The sequence below is a fragment of the Dermacentor andersoni genome, chromosome 9 (assembly GCF_023375885.2).
Source record: "Dermacentor andersoni chromosome 9, qqDerAnde1_hic_scaffold, whole genome shotgun sequence".
Lineage (NCBI taxonomy): Eukaryota > Metazoa > Arthropoda > Arachnida > Ixodida > Ixodidae > Dermacentor > Dermacentor andersoni.
In genome coordinates this window covers 99674473-99695864 of record NC_092822.1, presented here as the reverse complement: position 1 = coordinate 99695864, position 21392 = coordinate 99674473, and the positions used below count along the sequence as shown (strand labels likewise).

Sequence of the window (21392 nt, the reverse complement as noted above, 5' to 3'; positions counted from 1 at the left end):
ATGGGGGATATGGGCTAATTTGAGTAGGGAACTAACAAAGGACTTAATAAAGTACAAATGAGTTATGGGGGATACAGGGTTATTTCAGTAAGGAAGTAACAAAGGATTTTCATAAAGAAACAATAAAGCGTGCAAGTGTCTAACTCAACGTATATTATAGAATTAACTGAACTGTCAAGACTGATAAACAAGAAGAAAGTAAGCAATGTTCGAAATTATAGCGTCGGAAAAAAACGAAGGCGTAAAATATGGCCACAGCATGAAATCAGTGAGAAGAAAACTTGAAATAGGACAGCGCAATATGTATGCAAAGACAAGCAGGGTAATGTGATTAGTAGCTTTAATGATAAAGCAAAAGTAGCAGAAGAATACTATACCGACATGTACAGTACCCAGAGCAGCCATACAACCTTCATTCAAAGCACTTGCGTACATGTTACAAAGGCTCCTATAAATAGCGATGAAAATAGAAGAGCCGTGCAAGACATGTCCCGGGGAAAAGCGGCACGAGAAAATCGAATAACAGTCTATTTACCCAAAGATGGAGGAGATATGATTGAATAGCTTACGATCCTTTATGCGCAATTCTTCACGACTTCAAGTGTACCAGAGAGCAGGAAGACGGCCAACATTACACTAATCCATAAGAAGGGAGACGTTAAACAATTGACGAAATATAGGTCGATTAGCTTGCTTTCAGCATTGTATGAAGTATTCACCTAGATAATTTCCAATAGAATCAGGGCAACACTTCATTTTAATCAACCAACAGAACAGGTTGGCTTCAGGAAGGGATATTCTACAATGAATTATTCACGTCACCAATCAGATAAATGAGAAATCTGCGAAGTAAAATCGGCCTCTCTATATGACTTTCATAGATTATCAAAAAGCATTTGATTCAGGAGATATACCAGCATTTATGGAGGCATTGCTTAATGAAGGAGTACAGGAGGCATATCGGAATATCTCGGGAAATACCTACGAAGAATCCACAGCTACCTTGTTCTCCACAAGAAAATAAGGAAATCGCCTATGAAGAGAGAGAGGTCAGGCAAGGACACAATCTCTCCAACGTATTCACAGCACGATTAGAGGAAGTATTCAAGCCATTAAATGGGGAGACTTGGGAGTGGGCATCAAGGGCGAATGTCAACAACGTTCGGTTTGAAAATTACATATTCTCCTGGCCAGCAACACTGGGGATGAATTGGAATAAATGACTGAGGACCGTAACCGAGAAAGTGTAAGAGTAGGGTTGAAGATTATTATGGAGAAGAAAGAGGTATTCTTTATTAGTCTGGCAAGGGAACAAGAATCAATGATCGCTAATCAGCATCATTTACATAGCCCACTGAAACTTTGCATACACCTTTTACTTGCGTCAGGCGGGTCATGCTAATTATCAGCTTAAACAGGTGCTGCCGTCATTGTCATCTCCGTCATCATAATCATCACCATCAGCCGAGTTTATGCCCACTGCAAGGCGAAGGGCATGCGCAATTGCATTTACCACTGTTTCGCATGAGCCAACTCCATGTTATGCCTGTCGATTTACAAATTTTATCACACCACCTCTTTCTCTGCCGTCTTCGACGGCAATTATCTTCCCGTTGCACTCATTCCGTAACTAAAACAGACCACCATTTATCTACTCAAACCTTCCCTCCCCCGTTACTTGACCTCCCAAACTCGACCTCTGTCTAAACTAGAATATCGGCTACCCTCGTTTTCCCCTTTTCATCCATCCCGCTGTCTTCGTGTTTAAGTAGACGCCTATAATTTTCCGTTGCATTGCTCATTGCTGCACAAAAGCGTCCTCCAGATATTGCCAATCAAATCATTCAGTTTACTCAGAGATTTCGTGATCTCTTCACTTCAACTCATCGCCCGCACCTCCGATTCTAGTCTACATATCACGCTTTTTTTTTTCACATTCTTACTCTGTAGTCTGCAACCCATTATCACTTCCGCGCCTGCTCTGCTGTGAAGCGGAGACAAAATATTGCAGGATATGCGAGTGCGTACCCAACAGCGTACTTGCACACTCCAACTAAGCAAGCCCCATAGGAGAGACGTGGCATTGGGAGACATGACCAGGCGCGTCCTATGTCATATCGTGCTTTTGAGCCTGCCAATACACGCGCTTCTGGCCAACATGCTGTCGGAATGGCGATAAGAGCAGAAGACGCTAGCACAGGGGCGTCTGTTCCGGCCGACGGAGCGTACTGTGCATTGTCGCTTGTAACAAATAGGGAGTGTCTAGATTGGCGCGCCTACAAACACTTACTAAAAGATGTTTCGCAATGCCACGAGGGCTATATTAGAAGCAGACATGTACTTATGTCATTGCGATCTACCACGGTTTATTCTGATGCACAGAAGTAGCAATTAGGTTAGTGCCAATAACTAAAAGAAAAATGCAGTTCCGTCCGAAAGGCGAAGAACTGATTGCGATAGCAAATAAATAGATAGCTGTACGAAGTAGGGATAGTAGTTGTATCGGCCGCATAAAGGATCGTCTATCTGAGCTATGTCGGATGCTTTGTTGCGATAGTCGCAAGTTCTAATCCTTCATTTTTTTTTTAAATCTGTGGCGACGAGCGACCACGTAGACCAGTAAAGTCTCGGGCTCTCGCAGGAAAGGAAGAACCGACCTTCGATCTCTAGAGTAACATTCTTTTCAATAATCTCCTTCGGAACGCTAGCCCGTGTCGGTGCGTGCCCGCTGCTCGTGCCTCGTGTAGACGCGAGCGTCTACGTCATCTCTCGTGCGACGCCGATGCTGCTGCCGCTACAGAGGGCTCCCCCCCTAGAGAGGAGGAAAGTTCGACGAACGATGGAAAGTCCACCTGACGCGGCGTGTCTTGGCGTTGATCTTGGGTGTCACGTGCGCAGGCGGAGGCGAAGGATGCAGCAGGGTGGCGTCGCATATTGGTGGGACTGATGGCGCGGGTGCTTCTATGTAGGAGGGTTTGAGACGCTCCAGGGCAATTGTGTCTGATCGGCCATTGACATTCACAACAAACGTCGTCGGACGACGCTCTAGAACACAATATGGCCCGAAGTAGTGTGGCTGCTGCTGCAAAGGCTTCCGCACGGCACAGTTACGCACGAAAACGTGGGTAGCAGAAGTGAGTGCGGGAAAACGTACGGGGACCTTGCTTCTTGTGAACGTGTAGGCACGGGGCGTATCTGGCTGAAGAAAGCTTGCAGTTCGGCGACGTATTCGGCAGGTGATGGCATAGGCGTTTTGGGGGTGGCGACAAAGAAATTGCACGGAAGGCGTAGGTGAGTGCCGTAAACTAGCTCAGCACAGGAGCAACCTAGGTCACTCTTGAGTGCGGCTCTGATGCCAAGTAAGACGAGGGGCAAATGCAGGACCCACTTCTCCGGCGATTCATGTGCCATAAGGGAGGCCTTGAGATGCCGGTGAAAACGTTCAACTAGTCCATTGGACTGCGGGTGGTAAGCAGTTGTGCGAAAACCTGTCGTTCCGAGTAGTTTGAGTAGCTCGTTGAAGAGTGCTGAGTCAAACTGCCGACCGCGATCTGTGATTATTGTGGATGGGCAGGACGAACCTTGCGATCCACGTAGACACGAAAACTGCTGCAACTGTGGGCGCTGAGATGTCAGATATAGGTGTAGCTTCTGGCCACCGTGTATAACGGTCGATGCATGTCAGTATGTAGCAGTAACCTTTCGAAGGTGGGAGAGGGCCGACGAGGTCCAGGTGTACGGTGTCAAAACGAGCATCTGGTGGAAGAAAAGACTTGGCAGGCGGAATAAGGTGACGCGGGATCTTCGAACATTGACACGACAAACAGCAGCAAACCCAATCGCGAACCCAGCCGAGGCCAAACGAAACGACTGGAAAGAAGCTTCTGTGTCGCGCGGATGCCGTGGTGCGGCAGGTTGTGTACGGTATCGAATAGACGTCTGCGAAGGGATGACGGAATGTATCGTCTAGGTGTGTCGTTAGAAGTGTCGCAGACGACGGACGTACCATCAGGGGTCACAACGACGTCTTCCAATTTCAGGAACGTTGACGAATTCCGGAGTGTACGAAGTTCAGTGTCGTCACGCTCTTGACTGGCGAGTAAGTCGGCCTCGATGATGAAAGGTTCTGATGCCAACGTGGAAACGACATTGATACGGCTCAGAACGTCGGCTGGGATGTTGTCGGTGCCCTTGATGTGGCGGAACGTTGTTGTAAACTCGGAGATGTAGGAAAGGTGTCGAATCTCGCGGGGCGAGTAACAGGACGCCGAGCGATTCGTTACGCGTACAAGGTGCTTGTGGACAGTCAAGACAGTGAATGCTGTGATGTGTGGTGCGCGACATGGTGCGCTGATCGGGACGGTCAGGAGCAGACGACAAGGAGTGCGCGCGCCGGGGCAAATTCTGTGCTGGAAGGCAAAAAACGACAACGCCGAAGAGCGTCCGGCACGAGAATGCGCGGTGCAATAAAAACAACTAAAAGAAGAAAAGCAAACCAATTAGGAAAGACCACGGGGCATCAGGCAGCTAATCGGAGAATGCCTAATCGGCCAGAGAGAAGAAAAGGCGTGGTGCGCTGGCAGAAGGAGGAGACGCAGGGGAGACGCCAGGAGAGTTCCAGGAAGCGACGCCAGGAGGAGGTCAACCACCGGAGCGGGCGTTGAAGACGGGCGGTCGGGATCCGGACCCGAGCCACCAGGACTTCACCCGACCGGGGCCTCCTGCCAACCTCTTCCTGTGTATCGCCCGTCTACCCGAGCGTGCCGCCAGCTCCTCAAGGCCGGTGAGCTTCTGTGCTCGTGGGTACGACGAGAACAGTCGGGCTTCGGGCCCGAGTTCTACGCCAGCTGCCCGGCCGGAACGCCACCCCCGTCTGTCGTGCCGCCTGCTGCCCAAGGCCGGCGTTCGAGCTTCTGCGCCCGTGGGCAGGACAAGAGCAGTCGGGCTACGGGCCCGAGCTCTACATCCAGCTGCCCGGCCAGAACGCCGCCGCCGTCTTTTCGTGGATGACGGCGGATGACGTGGCATCGCGGTGATGCCCTCTGCCCTCACGCAACACCTGGTGGTGGTGGTGGTGGTGGTGGTAGTGGTGGCAAGCATTTATTACTTGAGCCTTTTCACAACATTACTTGTGAGGCGGCTCAGGAGCACCTAGAGTGTCCGGGAGTTTGTGGCCCTCGGCGAGCCTCAGAGACCAGTCCACCAGCCATATTTGGTCGGCTGGGTTGGAGCGAGACACCGCGGTCACCCATCCCTCGCCGTCAGTGAGTTGCCAGTCAGAGGATGGCTGTAGCTCAGGGCATACGAACAATAGGTGGTAGAAGTTGGCTCTAAGCGCGCTGCAGAGCGTACATTCCTGTCGATATAGGCCTGGATGCACTAGGGCACAAAAAGCTGGAAAAAGGAAGGTTTGTGCCTGAAGCTGGCGGCAGGTAATTTGTTGGAATTTTGTTGTGGATTTATGTGGGGCAGGATATCTCAACCGCATTTCGCGGTAGTGGAGGGTGATCTCATGGTATTCTATCAATCGGTATCCAACACCTGGCGCGGTAGTGGGTGTTCCATTTCGCCCGCGCTTCTCCGTTGAGGCGCGCATGCGACGTGGCGTCGTAGCCATTCGAAATTTAGGCGCCATTTCGCTGCTAGAGACGCCGGCTCTTTCGCTCAATGGGCCATTTGATGCATTCGCATCGAAAACGAAAAAAAGAAACCTTATCTCGGCAGTGTGCATAACTGCACAACCACAGCTTTTGTGTATGCGTCTCTTTTCCCACAACACTTAAAAAACGTTCGCTGCTACTACAACCGCCACCTGGACTTCGCCGACATGAGGCATCGCCTCTTTTTCGGCTGTTAGGATATGCCTTCGCGAAAGCTTACACAACACTAATTTGAAATACTGACACTGCATGCAGCGTAGCTACAATGTCAGTGGCTTCGGATGGAATATCTAGCACGTATTGTGTCCGGATCCTTCCTTTCAATTTCAAGGACTAGCATTGTGTAACGCATTCTGATGTTTGAAAGACTCACTTCTCTCAGTGCAGCCTCTACTAGACCACGGCCTGCCCAGCTCGCCGGCCGTCAAGGCAGTGGAGGCACTTCCGTGCTTATGCGAATGTTTTGGACGGCGTGGCACCGTCGGCGCGTGCGAGCACGTTTTGACCTCCTCTCGCGTTCACCGAAAATCTATTTCTCTTTTTCAGTGGCGTAGCCCCGGCGTGTGATAGAGCGCCTTGATGTCCTCCTCGCACACGGAGCGGGGGAGGAGGTGCGCATTGAGGCACCCCAGGGAGGAAGCAGTGTCAACCAAGCACCTGCCCCCTCCACACCTAATATTTTTGAAGCAGGATTCCTCGCATGAAACGACGTACGACAAAACCCGCCTCCCTTACCTGGTCAAGTGCCAGTCAACCCCTTAAATATATTTATTCCTACGCAATTGTCCTTTACCATTTTCCAAGCGTTGTGCCACCGGCCGGACATTTTCCCCGTTAAAAGTGCCACCTAACACTTTCCTTTTTTATCCTCTCTCTCTCTCTCTGTCATATTCATATAAACAATGCACTTATTGGAAGCCGCATTGTGTTCATTGTCAGCTCTAACTGATGGAACAAAATACGCATAGGGTAACCGTTCGAGCTTTAATGCAGGAACGGCGTGTCGGGAGCTTCTAGGTTCCATTGGGAAAGCCACTCTAATGGAAAATGCCGGATAGGCAGAGTGTCCTCACCTTTGTTGATTTTCCCAGCTCCTCTCGAGTTATTCGTCCCTCTGTGTAGTTCTCTTCTAGTGTTTCCGCTGCAGCGCTGAAATAAGCGTTATGCCAGACATTTGTTAGGGGACGCCTTCATCATGAGTTTCTAGCATCGACAATAAGTTCCCTAAACACCTGCAAATTTACATATTTCGAATTACGTTTAGAAGAGTATCTCGAGATTAGGAAGTTCTTATGTCGGCTCCACGAAGTAAGTACATAAACAGTGTGTACTTGCTTGAAAGTGCGAGTTAGAATGTCGTTCCTTAGTAAAAACAGGGCTCGGCATTTCCCCAACCCAGTAGTAAGGCAATAAACGTGGTCTGTTACCTGAAGCTTTCAGTCACACACGCTCAGCTTATGCCATAGCACATCTACTTCATGTATTTACTAAGTGCGCCAGGTCAACCGTTTATACTAGTATTTACGGGCAAGCCGACAAACATGCATGGGGAATGGGGTGTACATAGATGATAACCGGTTAACGAAATACTACCACACGTGCGAGCACCAACAATCAAATGCAGCAGACTGGTGCTACCTTGAAGAAGCACTTCTAATTAAACGAAACACGCTAAACTGTCGTTCCACAAAGCACTTAACCCGACCCCCCATTTCACCAAAGTACAAACTTGGCCTACGGTATCTCGGGGCACTGACAAACAAAGCTGAGAACGGCCATGCCAGATTTTTGAACAATTGATTCAGATTTTTTTTTCAAAATAGTACAGTTCATATACACACATTTACCATCGCAGAGAGATTTGCCATTGCGTTAACCGAATTACTGCTACATTAGATTTGAGTTGTATTTGTAGTACGGGCACAATAACGAGCTAAATTATGCGCCACAATTGTAAAACACTCATAAAGTTCTGAAGCGCATGCTTACGTAATTTACTACAAGGGCCGCAATCCACCTATCCGCTTGAAATTTACCTGCCCGTCACTCATTACCAGATCTTGTCATTCAACAAACATAAACAAGGCGCCTGGTTTACACCTCCAAGGACACCGGCAGAAGATCGTATAACGCTTAAAAAAATTTCAAGGTTGAATATACATTTGTGAGACTCCTAATTTAGCCATAAACCTTGCAATTTCGCGACGCGTCCTACTTAATATGGTCCTAATTTCTACTGAAATATTAAAGTTTGTGCAGCCCGGAGTCCTCTCGGCACATTGGAAAACGCAGCTGAAAAGGGCCGCGTGACATTTTCTAACACTTTTTCAAGAAATGCTTGGCAAAAGTTGTATTTAAACCACATGCACACACAACTTCGCACACATATTTGCTATATTAATCAGCTCCATTATACTAAGTTGGATATTTGTGATGCTTGTAGTTATACCAGGGCAGCGTGCACAATTTTGCGCTGCTTCGAAAACATACTCATACCAATCCGGAGCTCTTGTATACGTAATTCATTCCAAAGACCACAATTTACCCACACACTTCGGGCTTTGCCTACGCATTGCTCAAAATGATCCCCTCATGTTCATTACACATAAGCCAGGTTTCTTGTTTAGTTAACCAACTGCCAATTCCTTATAACACATGAAAATAAGGGGGAAAATTAGGGCTGGACAATTATTTGCGAAAGTTCTAAATGAGCTAGTAACGTGATAATTTCGCCAGGAATTAAACATAAACGTAGTCTGTACGGTTGTCTTAGTGTTCCGGAAAATGTAGGGGATAACGGCAGCATAAAGCTTTCACACATTTGAATATTAATTTTATTGCAAAAGCAATATTTTACCTACACGCATTTAACCACAAAGAAATTGGCCATAAAATTACGCCCATTTTCGCTAAATTTGATATTAGTTACATATATAATGACGTCTGGGCTGAGTGCTAAATCTTGCGCCGCTTGTAAAAGCCTACAACATACGCCTCAAAGCGTTTACATGCACAATATATCGCAAAGGCCACAATGATTCCCAAAACTTCGAATTACGCCCACTCACAACCCACAACGTTCCCCTTACATTTAATATCCAGCCGTGATACCCAGCACCTCCACCAATATGTTACGGGGATGTTGCGAGTAGAGAAAGACTACATTTACAATATATATACAGGCTGAGTCAGGGTAGTTGAGATGGCTGACCAACAACAACACGCAGCAGGCAACATCTTCGAACTTCTTCGTCCTCTCTCTTCTTTCATTCTTCCGTAACAATATTAACTCTGTGTATAGTTTCCTCAGAACAATCAGAAACATCGGGTAAAATTGTCAGATAATGCTTTCGAGCACATAAAAGATGTTTTACGAAGGCTATATTTGAGCCGCAAGCTTTGAAACAAAAATTTTTCCTTGTTGTTGCCTCCGTGCTGCCTAAGTTTGACCTCGGTGCCTCGGGGAGTCACGCCAAGGAAGCGGGATGAATACCGCGGCGCTCGTAAAATACTGTCACAGGCTCCCGAGCAGTTGCACAGAGAATGTATTGCAAAGGCCGAATTTACTTCGCACACTTCGAACTTTGCCTACACATGAATTATAACGTGTCCCTATTGTTCGCCAAATACAAACATGGTGCGTTGCTTTGTTCACCGTAGACACCAGAGAAACCAACTAGGAACCCTTTATGACACGTGAAAACAGGAAAGGAACGAGGGTTGAGTACTAGTTTGTAACGCTTCTATTTAAGCCAGGATAGTATGTTACGAACCTGATAGTATAGTAGGAACCTGATAGTATGTTATTTGTTTTCGCCGAATTCCAAGTTTCGTGCAGCCGTTCTAGAACTATGAGAAATATCGTGGAAAAAAATTGTGGCAGAAACTCCACTGGAGTGGAATAAGTATGCGTAAGCGTCGTGCTGCTTCTCATCTCCACTCAGCGCGATGTCATTATCGATGTTATCAAACTTGATCCGACCTGTATAAACACTTATGAACACTTATCGGTTATTATTAATCTTATCGGACTAGATACGACCCGTATAAACTCTTATCGTTTGTTATCGCCCTCATCAGACTCGATCCGACCTTTATCAACCCTTATCGGTCGTTATAAACCTTATAGCGATTGATCCGATCCTTATCAATCCTTATCTGTCCATATCAATCTTAAAGCACATGATCTGACTCTTACAAACTATTAGCGGTCCTTATCAACCTTATCCGACTCGATCTGTTCCTTATCGTTCCTTGTCAACCTTATCAGCACTGCTCCGATTATTGTAAGCCCTTATCGCTCTTTAGAAGCTTATACATATGCGTCGAACCATTGTAAACCGTGATGAGACCCATATAACCCCTAATCACTACTTATCGTCTTTACCAACTCAGTGACTGTCAGTGTTGCGCGAGGTGAAGTGCATGAGCCCTCAGAGATCGGTGGCATTTCGGTCTGCATGAAAACGTCCCAACGGAAGGCGCATACTGCGACCTCTGAAATGCATCGGGGACGTGATGCGTTTGGCACTAAAATTCCGCAAAGGCGGCATTTTCCTGATGTCTACAATGCTCCTAGTCGGCTCACATGTGGTCCTAGATCTCAGATAGCTTTTATTCAATCATCATCAAATCTTTCGGCAAAGCCTTCATAGAAACTGTTCTCCTTTGGCATTTGTTATGTACCACCGTTACAACATATTCATATGGTTCAAATATATTCACCTTCGGCGAGCGTGGGTATTTAGGTCAGTGCGTAAGACACTCAGCTTCTGAGCATAGGGTCGCAGTTTCGAATTTATTTTGGTTTATACATTTTTTAGGCTGATTCGTCTTGCGTGACGGACAAACGGACGGATGGACGGACGGGCTTCTTCGTTCGGTCGGCACAGAGATGCTTACGCAAGTAAAGGTTGTCGCTACACTGGAACGCTTGAATGAGCATCTTTCTGCAAAGCTGTAAATAACTTACGCTGGTTAAACATATATGGTTCGTCCCTCACAACATGCCTCCTACTTTAACGGAACGTGAACACTCTACCTCACATAGTTCACCGAGGAGACCAAGGAAAAACGGCTACATGCCTCGTATGGTGCGCAATATTTCGGGGAAGACAAGTATTCATTAATTAATATGAAAACACAAAATAAACCAAAATATTTGAAACTTTCACTACACGTCACCTGCTGAATGGCTCCCTTTCTCGTCAAATATGATAGTTCTTGCGTGTTTGGTCGTTTCAGGAAAGTGGCGTAAATTTTTAAGCATTTCATATAGCGCTTCGAAAACGCGCCGGGTACAATGGTGTAGAAATTTTTATTGAGCCATTAATTGTCACACACGCCTCAAAGTTTACCTGCTTATTGGCCCTAACAGTTTTCACATTTTCCTGAAATATAAGCTTTGTGAGCTATATAATGTTTTTTTGGTAGGCGTAAGAAAGGGGATATAATGTTTCTGAACGCTTCTTGTCGCATTAACAGCGCTGTAAAAGCAATCCTGGGATGCTAAAAAACAACAAAAACATTACGCATTGCAATCACAAAACCATGACATTTGTGGAATAGCAGTAAAGACGTAACACTTTCTGGAATATGCGGATATAATGAAGAACCATAATGTCATTAGCGGTCCAATCGTTATTTCTTCATTATGCATCCACGACATTCACCCCGTAATGCCATGAAGTGGGTGGTGACGCCATTAGTACACGTAGCACAGTCTGTGTGATCCACCTGACAATACTGGTTGAAATTTGCGTTAGCGTCAATTCTAATAGCCATAAATGGCTTGGCAGTAAATGACATTGCACATGATTGTCTGAAGAGGACATGCATCTCATGATCGCTATTGATTCGGTATTAAAGTTTTGCACTCGAACACCGCACTTGTGAATAGACTTTAAGTGGGCAGAAACGTTAAGTGGTATGCTAAGCACTGTCTCGTTGACAATAAAGTTCCATTATGTGGTGATACTTCCCGCTTTATTTGAGTGTCAGGGATTCACTCGTGAGAAAAGCATTGCTAATGTTTATGTAAAACAAAAATGCAAAACTATAGTTTGTTGTGCTTGTGCTACACTTGTCCTAATACGCTTGTACCCGTGTTTTACTCAAGAGTTTTATATCCACGCCTTGTTTGCTAAAAGCACCACAATTCTTATAATATCCTCTATATTTTATTTTATTGTTCTACACTTATTCTAACGTGATTTTCTGTTTCTTTTAACCAATCTCTCTTTCTTTATGACGCGACTAGTCAATCCCTGAACGGGTCTGTATATTCAAATAGATAGGCAGAGAGACATACAGATAAACAAATAAATAAATAAATAAATAAATAAATAAATAAATAAATAAGAAGATAATGGTTTCATGATAAGTTTAGTGAGAAGAACACCGACTAGTGAAAGCAAAATAGTTGGGATGCGTGAGCCTAACATATACATTCCTACTCATGACGTCTTACCGCGAGGCAGGAGAACAATCAACTGCCGAAGTTCTACTGCTTGCCACATCCACTTATATGAACTAAGTTTATTATTCCCTCGCTACTTCCTCGGAAATCCTACCGAACCATTTCATCAGAAGCTCCAACTGGATGCGGGACTGGATTGGGATGATGCAGAAACAAGCTTCTCACCCACTTTTGTCGCCTCGCTGTGAAGTGCCCTGCTCAAGCGCTTCGCGAAAATTTTGCGGTGACTCGGGGTCGCTGATGAGATCTTCCAACTTGTCGTACACTCTGATTCGCTTTCCATGTACCAAGACAAGCTTGTCCATCTCCTTCAGGTAGTGCCCTTGGTTGCAGACCATTATGCGAGTCTGAAAAGACGACGTGTCGCAACAGAAATTTATTATAGCGAACACGAAAAGCACACAACAAAGGTGAAAATACAGGCATAGCATGGTTATTGGTAGTCGCAATGCTTCGCAAACAACTATTTCGAATTAGAAGATATGCATGCACAGAGCGCCTTTTCAGGAGCAGATCTTCTGGTGATACTACCTTATTTACCCTCTTTAATAAAATAACCAAATCGCTGTTACTACAGCGGTTTAACTACGAATACTACATTACTACAAATTACTACATTTGTCTCCAATTATCTCTGCTGTCTGTGGGCACCTCGAAATTGCTTAAACATGTAACCTGCTGCGCCAACGAGATAATGCTGTAAGGAGGGGGCGGTGCATGGTACAAATTGGAATTGACTACAAAAAGAAGCAAGTGTACAACAATTGAAGGCAAGGAAGCAAAGCACAACAAAGATAAAGAAAAAAAATGGTGAGCAGCAAAAATATACTTGGAAAGTAATGCACCTCGCAAGCTTTGTGAAACACAGTCAGTAACAGTTTCAGGGGGATGGTTCTATATGAAACATACAAGTGAGAAGAACGATTATCTAAATCGGATTCATACGGCACTGCATTTCATGGACTTTGCAGGCAGGGTCTCCACGGCAAAATGCAGCGGAGGCAAAAGATAATTTCATCTCAATATCGCAAATTTTTAAGAGTATATTTTGCACAGAACTGTCAGCTTATCCCATGGTCTCTATTCGCTCAAAGGGGCCTAGCCTATTTTAGTTTTTCATTGAAGTAACAATGTGGTAGAAATATTCATTTGAAACAAACCTGGAAGCTCCGATTTGTGCACGTTCAAGCATTCCACATAAATTCGCATCCCAAAGCTTCTCGAGCATCCCAAAGACACGCAAGCGTACTCCAGTATATAGGTCTGAGGCTTCTCTTCGCAGCATCCCAATCCGTCCACATGGCGAACCGCCGACGATAAATTCACATGTCTTCCTGTAACTTCATCGCCTGCACCCCCCACCATTGCCGAAGCCGTTGGCGTCCACCCCGGATCCCACTCCCCGACTACTTTAATCCTCTGGCCATCCTCGCTCTTACGGACTCCACTCCGACTACGTTGCCCCTCAAGAACTTGGCACTCAGTCTCACTACACCCACTCACTTGTACGGTAGTTTTCTGTCAACAGCCCTCCCGACCATCTTCACCGAATTGTTCTACAACGCTTCCTGCCGGAAAACTAGCCAACACATCCCCTTAGGTAGCGCTGCGTTGTTTCAACCGACCCAAAATCCTTTATTCATGATCGCCACAATTCAGTAGGCACTCGACGTATAAGATGACGGCGCACGTGTTACTGCTCTAATCGACGCTCGGGCTCACCTCTCGATCGTGAGTGCTTACTTGGCGAAAGAAAGATCGAAAGCCGGGAAGGACAAAGGTGGTCCGTGTCATCAAAATTTGTACCGCCTGTGTCTGCATCACCAATCACCACAAAGTTGTTCTCTTCACTGCGTTTGACAAATGTCCCATGAAGTATTCCGTCCCATTCACTTCCCCCCCGTGAGCGTTGCTGTCACCGACTGTTCGGTCGACACCTACCGTTCTTGTCTTCCCCTTCTGGATCCTGCTCTCCAGATACCGAGTCGCCTCAGCTGCGCTTACTACAGTCACTTGCCAGCTCAAGAGTTGACATACGTCGATATCGTATTGTTAGATAAAAACGAGTACTGTGTTTTTTATGCTGCTGCATATTTATATGGCTTATGCACGAACGGCGTTCAAGTTAACGTGGCGCTCGCCTTGTTTCTCAGCAAGCCGTGACTGCTGATGACCTCCCGGAACAGGCAGCTGGCGACGACAGGGTCGAGGGAGCTGAGCGGGTCGTCGAGCAAGTAGACGTCGCTCTGGCTGTAAACCGCCCGCGCGATGGAGATGCGCTGCTTTTGGCCGCCACTCAGGTTTGTTCCCTGCGTGTTTTAAGTGTGAAAAGATTGACATGATAACTGACGTGATCACTGATTGACATGACATTGATAATTCACTTGCGTTCTATTCTATACATATAGTACAGCTCCCTGCCGGGAAAGTCGTTGCTACTCTTCTATAGGTAGAATATATTCTACCAGTCCGTTATTCGTGATCGTCAAACGAGAGCGCATAAACAAAAAAAAAGGACAAACGTACAAGCTATAGTTACAAACTTTCATTCACGGACTCAGGCAATTGAACGGTTTAATTGCTGAAGAAGGGCGTCACTCTAAGACTAACTGGGAGCAAAAAAGTACGACGTGAATGAGAATAGAGCTGCAAGACACAATATTTGGAGTTAGAGTCAATTGGAAATATCGGCCGGTAAAGGAAGGCAGTACTGGAATCCTAACGAAGTGAAGTGGCTGGAATGGCACGTTTCTCAGTTCTTGAGCATTCTCTTCAACAACACTCAGTTAATATCGAACTGGGCTAACTCAGACAACGAAGACAGGAGATTATTTATGGCGTTTACTTCATGTTACACCACTCAGGAGCTGTATGAGACGTTGTAGCGGATAACTCCGGAGCAGTTTTTACCATACGAGCTTTTTCTTTTAAACATGAACGTAAATCTAAGTCTCTTCCCGCTCTATCATTCTAAAAGGGGGCAGTTTAGGAGCGCAGGCACAGGAACTTTGTCCAACAGAAATTCTCTTCCAGCCTTTTGCTTGGATATTTTGTGGAGCTCATTTAGGAGCCTTTAAATCAAGGGGAAGGGGGCCGGCAAACTCTGCATTGCAGGTGTGCTTAAGAATATTGGCCGCGATGACTTCATTATTTATTTAAACACCATGAATAAAGCGTAGCAGGCTGCATGAGGAAATGACGGATGTTTAGAGAGAAATATTTGTGGCAAAATTTACTGTCGGCCCTAAAAGAATGTTGCTGCCTACATGGGGCTGTGTATATGTGTGTTATCAGTTTATCGAGTGCTTGTAGGTCGTAAGACAAACACCAGCGAACAGAACAGATGCTCTGCTAGTACATACGCCAGTGAACGTCACTGCTAAAGTTACACAGCGAAGAGCGCCAGGCAATATTCTAGCTTTTGCCGACGCTATTAGCAACTAATACATTTTTTTAAACTTTTTCTGTCCTATTACCGCACGCACGAATTGACTTCTATATCTTTTATTGAAATGCTAAAACCTACTGCATACTAAAACTGGTACAGCGCAACATAGAAAGGAAGAAACAAGCCGAGTCGGCCAGATAAAGGAACTGAGCGCTGTTCTTTTATGTTGCGCTGTACCAGTTTTTGAATACAGCACCAACTCACCCAATCCTCAACGCTAGTGAAATACTCTACACCTTTTATAAAGCCAAACGCAGATATTATTTATGGATACGTGTAAGTCTTCCTAACAATTTGATATAACACCGTTGTTCATACTCCTGCTTTTTGTTTGTTTTCTCGATTTCATTTTTGACAGAAGGTCAGCTGCATAAGTTCGGGAACCTACGTAAGGCAGTTATAAATAATATGGTTGAAATAAAGATTCGTCTGAGTCAAATGTTTAGTTCTATCCAGGAAAGAATCCAGGGAATTGTGCTCATACTGTTTGTTTAGGTGGTCAAGTTTATTACCATAAAAAAGCTATCAGACATTGTTTGGGATATCAGCGGCGTTAGTGATATTAGAAGAACTCGTGAAGCTTATAAATTGCTGAATAATGGACATGTCTTCTGCTACAGAGGTCTCCTAGATGAGAAGCCAATACCGGGTAGAATTCATAATCCATAAGAACAAGCGGGCCACATTGACGAATTCTACAGCATTAATGAGAGGGAAGCTGTAGTCGTAGTCAATCTCAATAAGAAGTATAGATTAAAGGTAGTACAAGCCTACGCTCCAACATCCAGTCATGATGATGAGGAAGGAGATCAGTTTTATGAAGGTGCTGAATTAGCGATGAGAAAATGCAAACTCAGTATACTGCAGTAATGGGCGACTTCAATGCAAAGGTGGAGAAAAAGCAGGCTGGTGAACAAGCAATGGGCAACTACCGCGTCGATTCTAGGAACGCTAGAGGAGATATTCTGGTAGAATTCTCAGAAAAAAAATAAGCTGCGAATAATGAACGACCGTTTCAGAAAGCGTAGCAATAGAAGTGGACCTGGAAAAGCCCTAATGATGAAACAAGAAGTGAAATTGTCTTCGTATATTCTGCTGATCCCAGCATAGTGCAGGATGTAGAAGTGATAGCTACGGTAAAGCGCAGTGATCATAGATTAGTGAGGGCTAGGATTCACCTCAGTTTGAAGAGAGAACAAGGAAAACTGGTCAAGAAGAAACAGGTCAACCTAGAGGCAGTGAGGGTAAAAGCAGACAAATTTAGGCTGGTACTTGCAAAAAAATATGCAGCCTTAGAATAGAGAGATGACGATGACATAGAGCTAATGAATGAAACCGCAAGTAGGCTGGCTTCAGAGGCAGCAATTGAAGTGGGAGGCAAGGCAACCAGTATGCAAGCTCTCCGAAGTAACAAAGGACCTAATAAGGAAACGACAAAGAATGAAAGTGTTCAACTCAAGAGAGAAAATAAAATTCGCGGAACTGTCAAAACTGATCAACAAGGCGAAAATAAATTATATTCGAAACTATAGCGTGAGAAAGACTGAAGAAGCCGTAAAAAATGGACGAAGCCTGAAATCAGTAAGAAAGAAACTTGGCATGTGACAAACCAAGATGTATGCACTGAAAGATAAGTAGGGTGATATCATCAGCAATCTCGAAGATATAGTAAAAGAAGTGGACGAATTCGGTACTGACCTGTACAATACCCAGAGAAGTCAGGATACCTCCATTAGAAATAGTGATTTACACTATGCAGAAACTCCTCCTATAACCAGAGATGAGGTCAGAAGGGCCTTGCAAGACATGAAACGAGGAAGAGCGGCAGGAGAAGATGGAATAACTGTCGATTTGATGGAGGAGACATAATGCTTGGAAAACTGGTGAGTATTTATACGGTGTTTACAGACTGCAAGGGTCCCAGAAAAGTGGAAGAATCCAAACATGATACTAATCCACAAAAAGGAAGACGTTAAAGAAGGAAAAATTCTAGGCCCACACGCTTACTCCGAGTACTATATAAAATATTTACCAAAATAATCTTCAATAGAATAAGGGCAACATTGGACTTTAGTCAACCAACGGAACATGCTGGCTTCAGGAAGGGATACTCTACAATGAATCACATCCATGTCATGAATCAGGTTATCGAGAAATCCGCAGAGTACAATAAGCCTCTCTATATGGCTTTCATATATTACGAAAAGGCATTCGATTCAGTAGAGATACCAGCAATCATAGGGACATTACGTAATCAAGGAGGGCAAAACGCTTACGTACAATCCTTCGAAAATATCTACAGAGGTTTTCAGCTACTTTAATTCTACACAAGAAAAGCAGGATGATGTTGTAGGAGTTGGAGGAAATCCCACCGCTGGCGCCAGTTGTAGGAGTTGAGGAGGGACTTCGGGATGAAAAACTTGGGAGGTTTTATTTTACATTATATACAGTGAGACGTCCATTAACAGTCTTACAGTCATTACGGGCTGACAGCAACTCGGACGCTGCGGCCCGTCGCAAGAAGTCCGAGAGAGATGAATCAAGGAATGCTGTAGGAATCCTCTCTTGCTGGTCCCGGTCTCTCTTTTACGCCCTTCGATGTCTGGAAGACGCGTCATGTTCGGCCAATGGAAGAGCCCGCTCAGATGACGCCATTTTCGGTCAATGGTAGGCGCCCGTGCGATGGTGTCATACCTGGCGAAGAGTCGCCGCTTGGTCCCCCTGCGGTCTTGCCTTACTGACTTGCAATGCGTCGTCACAACAAGAGAACGGGGACGACGCTTGGGCCCCACTTGTCCGAGGGCCCTCTACCAATTACCAAGGGCCTTCTAATCCCGGCGGTATGGCCTCGCTGGCTTGCAAATGCCCTCTTCAAAGGCGGCCGGGGCGACGCTGCCAGGCCTTCCCGGTACATCACAGCCGTCTTGCTTCGGGACTCACGTTACCTGGAACAGTGCCGGGCTATCCCCTCGCTTTCTGGAAGAGTCAAGCATTGAATAGCCCCACCGGCGGCGTACGAAGTGGGGGCCTTCAACTTGTTTGCACGTGCGCGCCTCTGGAATGTGGCATCCGTGCTTCTGCGCTTCTCAATTAGCTGTGGTGCGATTCGATGTGGTCTGGTGAAGTCGAAGGGGGCTCAGAAAAAGGTCCCGTATCTAACAATGTATATAAAGAAGGGGGTCCGACAGGGTGACACAACCTCTCCAATGCTATTGACTGCGTGCTTGGAAAAAGTATTCAAGCTATTAAACTGGGAAGGCTTAGGAGTAAAGATCGACGGCGAATATCTCAGCAACCTTCGCTCTGCCGGTGACATTGTTCTGTTCAGCAACAATGCAGACGAGTCACACCAAATGATTGAGGGCCTTAACAGGGGAAGTGTAAGAGTGGCGTTGAACATTAATATGCAGAAGACAAAGGTAATGACGAAACACCGGGCAAACAATAAAATGTTCAGGACCGCCAATCACCCTCTAGAATCTGCGAAAGAGCACGTTTACCTAGGTTAATTAATCGCATGGAACGCTTATCATGAGAAGGAAATTCACAGAAGAAAAAAAATGAGTTGGATCGCATACGGCAGACATTGGCAGCTCCTGACTGGAAGCTTATCAATATAATTGAAAAGGAAGGTGTACAAGCAATGCATTTTACTAGTGCTGACATATGGGGCAGAGACTTGGAGACTGAGAAGGAATCTCGAGAACAAGTTAATGACCACGCAGAGAGTGATGGAACGAAGATTGCTGCACGTAACGTTAGGAGAGAGAAAGAGAGTGGTTTTGATCAGAGAAGAAACGGGTATAGACGATGTTTTAATTGATATCAAGAGAAAAAAATGGAGTAGGGCAGCTCATGTGATGCGCTGGTTAGATAACCGTTAGAACATTAGGGTTACGGAATGAGTACCAAGAGAAGGGAAACGCTATCGAGGATGGCAGAAGACTAGGCGGAGCGATAAAATTAGGAAATTCGCGGGCGCTAGTTGGAATCGGTTGGCGTAGGGCAGGGATGGTTGATAGATTAGGGAGAGACCTTCGTCCTGCAGTGGACATAAAACAGGCTGATTATTATGATGATGATGATGAATATGATGACGTTCCAGCACCTCCATTTTGCATATTAGTACCCTCGTTTTAATTTGTGATTGTATAATTCTGTGGGATCGGTGAAGATGTCTTTGAATTAATTACTTTTATTTGTATATTACTCATAATTTTACTCCCACCTATTTAGTTGTAGTATACTTGAGTTTTCGCCCAAGATATTTTTCTGTTACTGCCTGCTACATTTGGGGGCGCAGATCTCTTCAGGCCAGTACATAGCTCTTTCTTTCAGTGTCCATAAGCACTGAAATCTAAAGGTGACCGACTGACGAATTGAAATTGGCAACGAAGCAGTCGTAGCACAAGAGGGAAACGTAGGACAACGTGATAAAGAACAACAATAATATCTAGTCGATGAGCAAATCGAGAACAAGGTGAAAGCAGGAGCCAACGTTTCGACAAGTGGAGTTGTCGAAACGTTGGCTCCTGCTTTCGCCTTGTTCTCGTTTTGCTCATCGTCTTGAATTTCCATCTCCCGCTTTCCCCGTGTTTTCCCTGAATCATATCTAGTGTCACGTTTCAGTGATAACGATATTCTTTAGCGCTGTTCTCCGTAAACGTAACTCTACCTTTTCTCTAACTTCAGTCATATCTCCTGACTGCAGCTTGTTGAAGTCGTTCATAAGCTGGCAGCTCTGTACAACTCTTTCGTAAAAGGTCGCGTCCACGGATTTTCCGTAAATTATATTGTCCCGTATTGTCATATTGTGCAGAACCGGTAGCTGAGGCGTAAAGGCTATGCGGCCCTGAAAAGAAACGAACACGTAAGATTCTTGATGAATGGTAATTCTTTATATTGTCTTCATATACTAAAATGGTCACTATCGTTTCACTTATACTGGCTGTGAAACTTAACACACATACACAATGCCCTGTAAAGGTCGTGCCAGCAAGAGCATGGATATCAGAAATTATATTTTCTTCGACCAGTGTCTTTTTTCTCCAGAGTTCTTCCAACAAGCTGCACCTCAGTATGGGGATATAGCAAATGACCAAAGAGTCCATTTTAAGGCATGTACGTGGCTCTTTCTGTCAGAATAATAAACTGGCAGCCAGACAAGAGTGAACTGCATGACAGGTTATCCTTACGTGCGGCAATTAGAACCACCGCTTGCGGCTTAGAAAGTACTTACTAGTTTGGTTAAAAAAAGTTCAGGAATAAATCTTCAGCTCTGAACATTATGATTGAGTTATCACACACTTTGCTTGGCCATCGGACTTTGCTGCATAAGCGTGCATGTGGCTTAACTAGTCCGAAGCTCCATCTGCTCTTTCTAAGGAAAAATGGTTATTACTAATAATCTTCTGTCTTTTTCGCAACGTGCCATAACCAAATGAACTTTCTGAAGGGATTATCAAACAACTATCGAATGGTAGGACTAAACGTTAAAGATTCACCATATTTCCAGGCAGAGCCATCTTACTGCCGCAAGTGATGATTTACAGGGCACGCAAAAGATTCGGACTCCTGATTTGTTTGCTTTATGACAGAGGTGTTCTGCGTCGAGCATTCCAAAAATATGTGCGCTGATACAGGTATTGCTTGACTAAATAAGAAGTGTGCAGGTTAAAAATGTCGATTACGCCTTCATCAGCTTACTTGGCCAGAGAAAAATCAAAAGTTGCAATGAAGATGTGCTCTGGAGTCAGGTGCGCAAAAAAAATCCTGCAATAATACGAAGAAACACCAAGGCTATCTG

The 21392-nt window shown here is 45.2% G+C and overlaps 1 protein-coding gene across 1 annotated transcript in view; it reads right to left on the bottom strand.

Annotated features, from left to right (window-relative positions):
* LOC126527886 (ATP-binding cassette sub-family C member 2-like) overlaps positions 1–21392 on the bottom strand; it is a gene marked incomplete at its 5' end in the record, with an annotated part of 78474 nt that overhangs the window by 55973 nt on the left and 1109 nt on the right. The window contains 5 exons of the mRNA XM_072284581.1: positions 2858–3045; positions 4007–4321; positions 12308–12485; positions 14280–14447; positions 20262–20438. Coding sequence (XP_072140682.1) covers positions 2858–3045; positions 4007–4321; positions 12308–12485; positions 14280–14447; positions 20262–20438 — 1026 coding nt within the window. The remainder of the gene's footprint in view (positions 1–2857; positions 3046–4006; positions 4322–12307; positions 12486–14279; positions 14448–20261; positions 20439–21392) is intronic.